Source organism: Anabas testudineus, chromosome 15, assembly GCF_900324465.2.
Source record: "Anabas testudineus chromosome 15, fAnaTes1.2, whole genome shotgun sequence".
Classification (NCBI taxonomy): Eukaryota; Metazoa; Chordata; class Actinopteri; order Anabantiformes; family Anabantidae; genus Anabas; species Anabas testudineus.
Window position 1 is genome coordinate 530,054 of NC_046624.1, and position 12,405 is coordinate 542,458.

Here is a 12,405-nt window from a genome sequence, read left to right on the forward strand (position 1 = left end):
TCATTTCTCTGCTTTCCAGAGCACACCTCCACCTCTCTAGATTTTCCACCACCTGCTCCCTGCTCTCGCCACAGATCACTATGTCATCTGCGAACATCATGGAGATTCCTATCAAACCTCCACTGTCAGCCTGTCCATCACCAATGCAAACAAGAAGGGGCTCAGAGCTGAACCTTGATGCAGACCCACCTCCACCTTGAACTCCTCTGTCACACCTATAGCTCACCTCACTACTGTCTTACAGGTCTCATACATGTCCTGCACTGCTCTCACATACTTCTCTGCCACTGCAGATTTCCTCATACAATACCACAGCTCCTCTCTCAGCACTCTGTCATATGCTTTGATGTACACAGACACAGTGCAACTCTCTATGGCCCATCTCTGACCCTCTGCATTTATCCAGACTTGGGACTGGCACATGCGGACACTGGATTGTGCCCCCTTCTGGTTGCATTCAGCAAGGATGGATGTTAAATATTTCAGCAAAAAAAACAATAATATCTTCACCTCCCAAACCATTAAAAGGTGTAATGAGGAAGAAGACTGATGTAACAGAGTAGTAAACATATCTCTTCCCCAACATTTTTAAGGGTGTTGCAGGTGTCTAAATTTACTCATATTTACAAGACAATTGTTAAGACAGTTGTTGGTCACATAGTGCCAAGCAGGTTTGGATACTTTTTTTTTCTCTTAGTTAATATATTCATCATTCAATACTGCATTTTGTATGTACTCGGGTTATCTTTGTGATATAAGAAAATGTGTTTGATGATCTGAATCGTTTAGGTGTGACAAGTATGCAAAAAAAAAAAAAAAAAAGTGAGGGGGCAAATATTTTTTAGCAGCACTGTATTGGTGTGAGCTTTATGTGCCTGATATGATCCACCTTTTTTGCACATGTCAATCATGCAATCTTTCTTAGGAGTTCATCTGTAAAATGCAAAGGGCATATTGACATACTTATGTATGTCTTATATATATAAAACACATTAATGTACAGTTTATCATATGCAAAGGATTTTGTATTATTATTATTATTATTAGCATTACCCATTTTAACAAAATATCCAAATGAGTCTCCCTTCTTTGAGTGTCTGTCCTAGTCTGACCACTCCACATAAAATGTTCTAGGTCCAGCCATGGGCCTTAGTGGTAATGTTGTAATAGACTGTGGGTTGTACACTACAGTTTAAATACAGTACATTTAGAGAACTGAAACCTCTGAACCCAACACAAGCTAGACAGTAAGACAGCCCTCCATGCGGGAGATCAGGTTTCGAGTCCTGGCTGTGGCCTTCCTCCAGCAGGGATCCTTAAGCAAGACCTCCTTACGCATGTGAACAGGCAACTCGTACCTCACTTGTAAAAAAAGCGTGTGCCAAATGACTAAATGTCCAGAGCCAGCTTTCTGTTAAACTGACTTCGACAAGCACACTGTCAGCAAAGAATGGGTGGAATAAAATAATCTGAAGTGTAAAAACATGTGAAATAAGGCACACATCTTACGCTTTCTTCTCATCCACTACTGACACATTTAAGATGATGTTTGGAAAAAACCGGAGGAGGTTAAATGTCTATTTAACGGACCTTCACACGCGCTTGTAAAGTTTTCAGGGCTAAAATAAGTTTGAAATCTGATTTTATTAAGCTTTTGTCTCACTTGAATAGGTGTTAACTGGAAGACAACATCTCGTAAAAAGCAATAAACCAATGATGTTGCTCCCGCTGTTGTTCTTAACACCTTTATAGATGTTTGTTGATGCACAACGCTCACCTCGTCCAGGATCTGGTCAAGTCGGCCCAGGATAATGAGCTCCACCTGCTCCAGAGACAACATCCACGGGGAGAGCTGCGCGTCCCGCTGCTGCTCCAGACTTACTATCCGAGACTGCAACTCCGAAGTGCGCACAAGAACCACGATGCAGACTCCAAGGCACATCACAGATGCTGCGATGCAAACAGTTACGCCGGAGAAATCTCTCCAGTTCCTCCTCATTTTGGACGGTTGCTGCTGTCGCTCCCAGCTTGTCCTCTTGTCCTGAACTCCCCACTTCTGACCCTCTTCTGTTTGAGACATGGACCTTAGGTTTTATTCACACGTAGATCCCTATTCAGAACTGCAACTTTGGAACATGTGAGAAGTTGTCCTGCTGTTGGGGAAAGGTTTTGCCAACGTCCCCTTCTTCTTTAAACTGTCTCCAAACACTTCCAGGTGCACTCAGACGAGCAAACACATCCGATATAATAAATGAGACATTCTATAGATTTCTACCAGTCACTCGACAGCTGTCTGACTGTCTCCGGCTCACGGGGACGGATTTATTCCTCTGCGTTCCGCTCCGTTTTTCCCAATCGCTGCTTTTGCTCGGAGGAATCCCAATACTGTAGGCAATGTGCTGCAGATCAGCCGTCACTGTGCGTCTCTGAAACTCGAACCAACCTCTCTCCTGTGCTCAGCTCTGGATGCTCCTCCTCTAAAGAGACTTAGGTTAAATGACTGGGCGGTGTTGCTGCCCCCTTTGATCTGTGCAATTGGAGAGGTATATTTTTAGGGTCAGTAAGGCCGGGACGCAAAGTCACACAGCCAGTATACTCCAGGCTTACTGACAAGTACTCAGCCACGGACCAAAACAACCTAGCCGTCATATTTTAGGCCAATATGTCAAATATCTATCAATCAAATATCTATCAATAAAACCTCCCAAATGTTTTTTAAAAGGTTCAAGAGCCAAAGGGCAGAGGCAGATCTAGAAATGTTCACATAAAAAGATGATGTGGGTTTGCACGTTAAAGGTTAGAAAATCTTTATATAAATAAAAAAAAAAAAACTCCAATTGTATAACAATGTCTGTACTTCACAGATATACAATAAACTCTAACTAAGACATATTATTAGAGAATAAAACCAGACCATGACATACAGCTGGAACGAAATGACTGCATATTCACTATATAGTGCACTGTATGGGCTGTTAACCATTTTGTAGTGGTGTCCAAATACTGAGGCAGAATTCTCTGTACTGAAAGTATCCTACAATGCAACACTCAAAATTCAATTCAATTCATTTCAATTCAATTCAATTCAATTCAATTCAATTCAATTCAATTCAATTCAATTCAATTCAATTCAATTCAATTCAATTCAATTTTATTTGTATAGTGCCAATATAGCGCCAATTTACAACAGAAGTTATCTCAAGGCACTTTACAGTGTCTATGGTTTAAGACCTTACAGAAAATTTTTATATAAAAAATTATAGAGAAAACCCAACAATCCCATTTGAGCAAGCTTTAGGCAACAGTGGAGAGGAAAAACTCCCTTTAGAGGAAGAAACCTCCAGCAGAACCAGGCTCATAGTGGGCGGCCATCTGCCTCGACCGGTTGGGGTGAGTGGAAAGAGAAGAGAGAAAAGAACAGCAGGCAATAAAGACAACAACAAGCAGCAAGAACATTGGGCAGGTCAACTGGATTCTGGAGATGAACAGCTCCAGGCCGAGGATACCTGCAGAAAAGTACAAAAGTACACTACTTGCTATTATCAATTCCAAAATGCACTGCTCCCCATTTGAAAGATAAGAAAGTTGCCACCTCATGGCTCAAACACTCATATGTGATGACGCTGATTACGTCCAAAATCTCCATTTTCTGTTCACTGTTGAGTGCACTATGTACTAAACCTTAAATAGGAAGTAGTGTAGGGTAGTGTCTAGTGAATGAGTAAATAGGCAGTGGTTTCACGTACACCACCGGTCTCCATCTGTTTCTTAAACCACTTCCTATTTTTGTTTGTCTTTCAGATTCTGCTTTATCTTCACTCTCTTCCCTTACATTAACTTCTTGCTCTCTCATTTCCTAATCTCTTGCCTCCGTGTCTTTGTCCTTCCTTGACTCTCCTGCCTACTCTCTTATCCTTTTCCATTCTGTACTGGAATATGTATTTTTGTAGCATTTTAGTTCAGTCTATCTACTATCTACAATCAAGATATGAAAGGACTTAATGATTAAAAATAAATAAAAATATCATTAAAAATGTAGCAAAGTTAACACCGATATTTCTGTTTTGGTTTCTCTCTTTTATTGGCTCATATATTGTGGGATTGATAGTACAAGAAACAGTGAGTTTGCATTGTGGTTCTTCGTTATTTGCTAATTAAACAAATCTCTCTCAATCTCTGAGTGCTGACAGTGCATTTAAAAATAAATAACATCTATTTTTTGCGACACACCTTGCTATTACAGGATTTTCAGGATTATCCTCAATCACTCTTTTTTTTTAATCTCTTGCAGGCGGATAACATTATTGGCTATGACTATGTTTATAAGAACCCTCTCTTGCTGCTGTCACACATACTGAAACTTCAACAGTGTATGTGTTGTCACAGCACAGAGTACAGCACTCAAAGTTACACCCACCTTTTTTCCTCCCTGAAGGTTCTGATGATGGAGGCGACAGCAAGGCGACTCACATTTTGCTGCACTCATTGACCAGCCTCCCTCATTGTCATGGACAAGGTCATGGTCAACTGAAGTGGCTCGAATTTCATCCGAGACTGCTTGTCTCCTTGCCCTTATCCTTCCTTGTTCTCGTCCTCCTTCTCCACCTCGTCCTTCAACTCTTCCTCTCTCTCGTCCTCAACCACGTCCTCTTCCTCTTCCTCTTCCTACTCCTTTCTGACCTCTACTTCGACCTATTCCTTTGTTTCTCTGTCAATCCATTGTTCCAAAACTCAATGAGCTATTACCACTTGCTATAGTGTTTTAGAAATCGAGGAAAACTGTGATATTAGTAGGCTAAATCACAGTTTGGATAAAGAAGTACATCTCACACAAACACAAAACATAACCTCGATAAAGAACAATGAACTGTATTATAGGACAGTTGTTTTTAGATAAGATTAGGAATTATTTTTAGACATAATTTTTGCTTTAGCTGGGTGTACCTAACATACACACTTTCTAAGGTCCAGCATTTCAACAATTTAAACATAGTGAGACAGTTTTTATCATTCTGGTGCTATTAGCTGGTGCAAGTTGACAAGGTCATCTGAGTTAATACAACAGAAAATCTAAGCACAAGCAGCAGTGATCTGTGAGAAGACGTTTTGAGAGAAAACAGCAACAGCTGAGTGCAAGTGTAACTCAGCTCAGTTACTAGTTCAGCAACCCTCTCCTGCTTCCTTTTTAGTCTGTGTATTGCTCTGCATTTATGGTGATGAACGAGGAGAGGAGGACCTCATCTGCTGTTGTGCCACTGTTAATTGTCTGGACAAGAACAAAATATAAACAGGTCAATCATATTGTTAGCTCATTGCAGCTAGCTCACACACAGCACACTTCAATTCAATTCAGTTTATTTATATATCGCCAAATAACAAAAGTCATCTCAAGGCACTTAAGTACAAGGTTTAAAAAATCCAGATAGAAAATCCAACAATTCCATTTGAGCAAGCACTAGGTGACAGTGGAGATTCCTTTAAGAGAAGAAACCTCCAGCAGAACCAGACTCAAGGTAGATGGTCATCTGCCTCAACTGCTTGGGATGAGTGGAAAGAGGAGAGAGAAAAGACTGGCAGGCAACAAAAGAACAACAATTCACACTAAGAACTAAATCAGATATAAAGTCTAAGAATTCAGTTAAAAACTCAGGGGAAGGGACAGGAAGACGGTACAAAATAACAAACACAGCTGGTTTTTGACTTTATCAGGTTGGATCACAGTGAGGCTCTCAAATGCATTAGCTTTTCGGGCTGATAAACAAGCTTGAGTGGAAGATTGATGCTTCCACTCAAAAGATTGATGCTTTTGTTTGTTCAGGTTTGATGCAGAGTTTTGCCAATGTTTTGTTTTTTTTACAGACAAATAAGAGTCACTTCAGTTATTATGAGCAATCCTTCACACCGAGAAAGAAAAGCATGTCAGGTAGATATGTACATGGGTGGTCAGTGCGTCTAGGAACACGATAATTAATATGGCCTGGGGGGGTTGAGTTGTTTAGACTGACATATTCTTCCTGCTGCAGCCAGGTTTCAGTAAGACAAAATCAATTTATTTCACAAGGTGGGAAAACATGTCAGTGGCCCTTCACCTGTAAAATAATTCCTGTTTTGGGGTTGTCTCATTGTCGCCTCTCTAGTGCACCTGTTCTTAATGTCATTAACACCAAGTTAACATCAAAAACTTGCTGAAAACTGAACTTCTTTCTCTGCACTTAAAACCTTAAACCCTGAAACAGCACTTTACTTTAAAGTCCTTCTCCTTGGCTTAGATATTTTGCTTGCTTTGTACCTCACTTGTAAGTCGCTTTGGATAAAAGCATATGTCAAATAACTAAATGTAAAAGTAGCTGAAAACCTACTATTTGTATCAGAAAAGTGGTGTAAAAGTAGTAGTTGAGGGAAATCAAGGAACCTTAAATGCCAAAAACTATTTCAGTACATACTACTTAAAACAAGGTAATACAAATTCATTACATCACACCACTGGGTGGTGTTGTGTATTGTTGATCATTGATGTACACTGGCCCACAAGTGCTGTAGGTAACCAGTGTTCATGCTCTACGGGTCGCTTCGGAAGCATACTTTTAAATCCAGAGGAATCCAGAAAATGGATTTGAAAATGTGCCACTAAGCAACTTTCAAAAGGATGAATGGGTGCCATGTTTCAATCTGCAATCCAGTTCTTATAATACATCTATTTGCAAGATAGAGAATTGTAACAAACGAGAAAATAGGGGACATAATTGTGACAATATAAAATATATCCGTACCCACCTTCCTATATAGGAAAGCCCTAAGGTGAGATTCTTCTGTTCAGTGTAGTAAGTAATATACAGTTTACTCATTATGATAGATTCCCATCTCCCACATACCACAGAAGTCAGCATCATATATCTTTTGCAAACAGGGGAGCTCATTCTTTTATGTGTCCTATAGAGATATAGTACATATCACATAGGTGGAGCATGTGTTCGTGTTTTTTATGGTCCTGGTTTTGTAAGGTTTGATGCTTTTCCACTAACCACTGAAGAAGAAATTTCACTTTCTTCATGTGGAGGCATCTGCGCGCCATTAAATCATAAAATTAAGCAGTGCACAACTGCAGAGTTTACTGTCCTACTACAGCTTGACCAGAAATTGACAGAACCTCTGTCAAGATGGTGGACCTCATACAGTGGCTTGTTTTGTTGTGTGTATAAGAATGCACATGGTTGGCACTGGTTTTCTCCATGGTCTTAGGCTACTCCAGAAAGCTCTTTAAAATATTATTAAAAAACTTATAGATTTGCACTGTAACTCGCAGTGTTAAGACATACGGCCAAAATGTATCCTTGACTTTTCAGCCACATCTTAGAACATCCTGCGTCTGCATAATCACTACGTAATGACTGCCTGCACTGCTAGTCCCTGTAATTACAATGTGGTTCAGCATGGCCAGCTGGATTTGTGATTCTCAAAGTTGAAAAACACACTTTGAAAATGATCCTCAAAATGAAAGCTACATCCATTGCAATCATGGGATTCTGTCAAATTAAAAGTTATAACAGCTGTTCTTGCAATTGGATTTGTAAAGTAACCCAAAAACCTGTTTACCATTTGTTTTTATTCATTTCATGAATACAATTAGATGTTTTAGTCTAAATGCATCAAGTTGAATTAGGTGAATTAGTTTTTTTTTACTAATAATGACTTTATTGGTCTCGGAACCAAAAATCACCATACAGGACAGTATACAAATATGACTTACTTCTGATATATTAGGCATTAGTTAGGCATTGACAACAAATATAATTTATAATGTATCATTTCTACTCAATGCGGTCTACTACAGTGGACAATTGTGTGTCACAACATTTCAATTTTTACATATTTTTCAATATTTACTAAAATGAACATGGATTAGCCACAACATAATATAACTAGCAACTACAAGAACAGTACGATAAATTCAAATCATGTCCATGACCCAGTTGCTGGTGTACCTTGTGTCTACCCACTCGTGTCGGTGTGAAAAAAAGATAGCAGTTTGAGAACCTGCACTGGCTTCAGGTGGCTAAATACAAGGCCTCACAAGGATGCACATCCACTGCCACTGTCCATCAGTCAGACTTTTTGGCCACTCTGGGTGGTCTAACACCTTCTTCAGCCACATGGACTTGACCTCAGGATTCTTTAATTTCCCGATGGCAGGGGAAGACAGGATACACTGCATTCACAACTTATTTAATCTAACAACTAACAACAGAGCTAACTAAAAAAAAACAAAAAAAAGAACTAACAAACATAAACACAAATCAATTAAACAAGCTTACAGGTTATGGAGTTTATGGCCGGAATTTGGGGGAGATGGAGATTTTGGAATTATAAGAATTTACATGGACATCAGCTTCACACAAAGTAGAAGGTGAGATAGCTTAACTACTTTGATGCTGCTGAAGATTGTCTAGGCTCAGTGAACTTGGCCATCTGCTGGTGTTCATGAACAGCTGGGAGTATCATAACTCTGAGGGCATCCTTCGTTTCCAGGCGACACGGGAGGGATTGTTGAATCTCTCTCTCTGTTCATGCAGCATGCTCCAGGTATTAGCTTGTGGGCCTGCTGTCTACTAATCTCTCTTCTTTAGCGCTTACTGTGTAAGCATGGTGTAATGAAGCTGTTGATGTTATCTCAGCTAACTTATGGTATTAGGTATCAGAAGTTATACGAATTAGAAATTGGCTATGGAGTGGCTTGATTTAAAGACATTTCTAAGAAAAAAAGAAAAAGAGAAGAAGTCCTGGGAAAATGGAAGAAAACGTGGAGGAAGGAAAAAGGCCATGGGAAGAAGAAAAGCAAAGGCAAAAACATAAAGAAAAAGCCAAGATCACTACTTTCCATGATTTTTTATCATCCAAGGAAAACTAGCCGGAGACTTGCTTTATTTGTTTGAGAAACATGGTATGCAAATGATTTCTTGCCAGTATTATTCTGAGGCCTTTTTTTATAACCATAGCCCACGTCTCACATTAGAATTAAATTTTAAAAACAGTTATTTTAAATTATTTAACAATGCCAAGGTTGTCACAGTTAGAATTCTATAAATATGTGGACGTAGATGTAGATGTAGATGTAGATGAGAACCAATTCAGCCACGACGTATATGAATTTCTCAAACAATATAAAGAAAGACACAAATACATGATACATCATGTAGTTGATAGTGTCTATTCAGTATCTAAGGGAATAATAATACAGAACATGCAACAAGGCCATAATGATTTCACAAAATATTCGGCCCAGTGGTCTTACAGATCCTGTTGGTGGAGCTCTGCGTCCACCATGTTCAGTTCTTCTGTAACCTAAAGCGCAGAGGATGACTTTTATGGCTTAGTCCTATTCATCACATCTCCAGGTGGTGATCAAGACTCTGTTTGAAGCCCCCCAGAAGTGTCTCTACAGGATCTTTGAAGCAGTTTAGGAGTGGGTTTTTAATGTAAATCCAAGTTCCAGAGACCCTGGATGTTTACTTAAACTCTGTGACGTTACCTGGTCCAAGTCAGTTTATGATTTAAAGTTCAGGCCTTATTTGTTATTATAAAGACAAAGGGGTCATAGTGGTATGCAGCACCCCCCTTTAATCTTGTCCAGAATTACATTGTGCTACAACCCCTAGCAGCTCTCAGAAAACATGCCCAGTCCGCAGGCAGAGTTTCTAACCCTCAAACGTGCGTGTGCGAGAAATTCCATCATTTGTTAAGAGGACAGACAGCAACCCTCTTTCCTATAAACCTAAGCTTGACGCATGCAAGCAGCGCTGGGTGTCCAAACTCACTACAATTTTGAACTGAATCACATACCTGGTACAAAAACATAGTGGGTCGATCTCTCAGTAGAGACCCTTTTACGAGAACAGTTGGTCATTTACTTATAACAGAGCAGTACAGCTGCCTTCTTGCTGATGCAGAGACTGCTGGCATCCGAGACTCGTTATAGTTAATGGTTCACAGTCATTGGGTGAAGAAATCAAACTGTCAGGCTGCAAGGTCTCAGTCTGGTCATCACAGGAACTGCTGTGATTCTATGGCTGTTAAAGCAGTTATTGACAGCCATAACCTGTAGGATGTAGCTGCTGAAACAAGAGCTGTGGAGTTAATTCAGTCTGTTTTTTGGCCAAGATCTGTTGCCACCAGGTCTGCCACCAAGAGCTCAACCCACTTACTTCTAAAAGCTTGCCTTTTGTGATCTGAAGGAGGCGACCTTCCAGGCTTGAGAGAGCAAGATTAGGTGGTAAGGTTATGCTGCTTGTTAAACAGTGTGAAAGTTCCAGAGATCCAGAACGTGTTACTCTATTGGATCATCAAAGACTGCCTAAGTAAACTAAGGATACAACAGTTTGTGCTGCCAGACAGTCTAGGGGAGAAAGCACTGCATGATGCATGATATTGCTGGACATCAGGGGCAGGCACCTTGCATTTGGTGAGGCAAAGGTTTTTTGGCCTAAGATATATTTTAATGTAAAAGAAAGCCTCATGCTTGGTCTAAACACAGACAACGACAAGCCAAAAATTGACACAGTCTCTCTTCTTCCTCCAGACTCTCAGGATTTGAACAAACTGTGGATTTATTTGCTTTTGATGAAGAGGTCCAGTATATTTTGCTGTTTGTGGCTGCTGGATTCATTTAGGGCCTTTTCAAGGCTCTTAGAGGTCCCCAGAATATGTCTGTAAAATTCTATTTAGAAAAACTGTGTATCTCACTTGTGGCTGGCGTGTCTAAAAATCCGATGAAACTCAATGGTTTCACGCAGACATACAAATCTTTTTACACAACATTTCTAAATGGTCCGTAAACAAGACTGTGTAACTAACTGTATTTTGGGACCTAGCATGTGGCTAATTCTGTTAGCGTATTGCGCTCTACCAATGAACAACGAACAATATCTGGTGCCTCCCTCACTCTCTCCCAATGTTTACCTCACTACACCTCAAAAAGTACCAAGCTAAGCTTGATGTTCCAAATGGTGGAACAACCAACCAAACTGCATGCTCAGTAGCCCCACTGCCAGTATTCAAAAAACTGCTGAAAACCGAACTCAACCTCAACTTTCTATGCTAAGCTCTAAGTAGGTTACATAGAATCTCTTGGTTTTCTGCATTAATTGCATTAAAAATGCATTAAAAATGTGATCTAAGCCAGCCAATTCTTCCTGCTTGAGCGCTGTCATATTCTTTAGACATCTTGTGTGTGTGGCTCTTCTAAAGTCATCTAGAGCATCTCTTTTGGGTTGAGGTCTGTGCTCTGACTTGGCCACTCCAAAAGGTGGATTTAGTTTTTCTGAAGCCATTCTGTTGTATTGCTTTGGCGTTTTCGTTTTTTGTCCTGTTGCATCACTCAACATCAGTTTCAGCTGACATACAGACATTCTCACATTATCCTGAAGAATTTCATGGTGTTTCTTCCACCATAAAATTGGGACGATGTTTTTATGATGATGATATTGAGCGCCATTTTTATGCCAAATGTAGTGCTGTGTGTTCTTACCAAATTGTTCAATCTTAGTTTCATCAGTGATATTGTGCTCCATGGCAAACTTCAGGTGTTCAGCAATGTTAATTTTAGTAAGAAGCAGCTTCCTTCGTGGTGTCCTGTCATAGACACCCTGCTTGTTAAATGTTTACTTACTGTAGACTCACGAGCACAGACGTAGCCAGTTCTGATGATGTCTTCAAATCTTTGGCTGACGCTCAGCTTTGTTTCTTTACCTCATTGATGTATGTGTGTTGTGCTCTTAGGGTCATTTTGACTGGCCGCCCACTTCTTGGTAGAGTAGCCACAGTCCCAAATCTCCATTTGTAGATTGTTTGCATAAGTGTAGACTGGTAAGTTTCTAAAGTCTTTGAAATCACTTTGTAATCCTTTCCAATTTTATGTAAATTAACAATTCTTGATCATATAGCCTCTGAAAGCCCTATTTGGAGAGGCATGGCTCACATAAGCGTATTCTTCTTGTGAGTGGTTACCCCAACTAACCAACTAATTTCTAATATAAAGGATTTGAGACTCTCTATCACTAGGAACTCTTATATTTTAAGCCCAGTTATAGGCCTAGATAAATCAAATTCCTACTTGTATCATCAAACACTGGCCTTTAATAATAGCATTGACTACTATTGGGGTTATTAAGTGAGTAAATAACTCCACAGATACATCTTACTTGTATAAAAAGACATATCTTCAGAATAATTAAAATATATTTATAAAAAAAATTTCAAATAGAAAATTTAATTATAAACAGAAAAATGTAAATATTCTACTATACATATAATTATTTTTCTTGAAGGAATGCTCGCTGCCATGGAAAAGCTATTCTTTCCTAATTAAATTTTTTTTTGACAATTTAGTTTAATTTGACATGACATTAACAG

General features: G+C 39.5%; 1 protein-coding gene across 5 annotated transcripts in view; it reads right to left on the minus strand.

The window, feature by feature from the left end:
• col13a1 (collagen, type XIII, alpha 1) overlaps positions 1-2,444 on the minus strand; it is a 133,030-nt gene extending 130,586 nt beyond the window's left edge. For all 5 annotated transcript variants that reach the window (XM_026355804.1, XM_026355803.1, XM_026355807.1 and 2 more), the window contains exon 1: positions 1,778-2,444. In XM_026355804.1, the coding sequence (XP_026211589.1) occupies positions 1,778-2,080 (303 nt within the window). In that variant the 5' untranslated portion in view covers positions 2,081-2,444. The remainder of the gene's footprint in view (positions 1-1,777) is intronic.
• Positions 2,445-12,405: the final 9,961 nt, after the last annotated feature.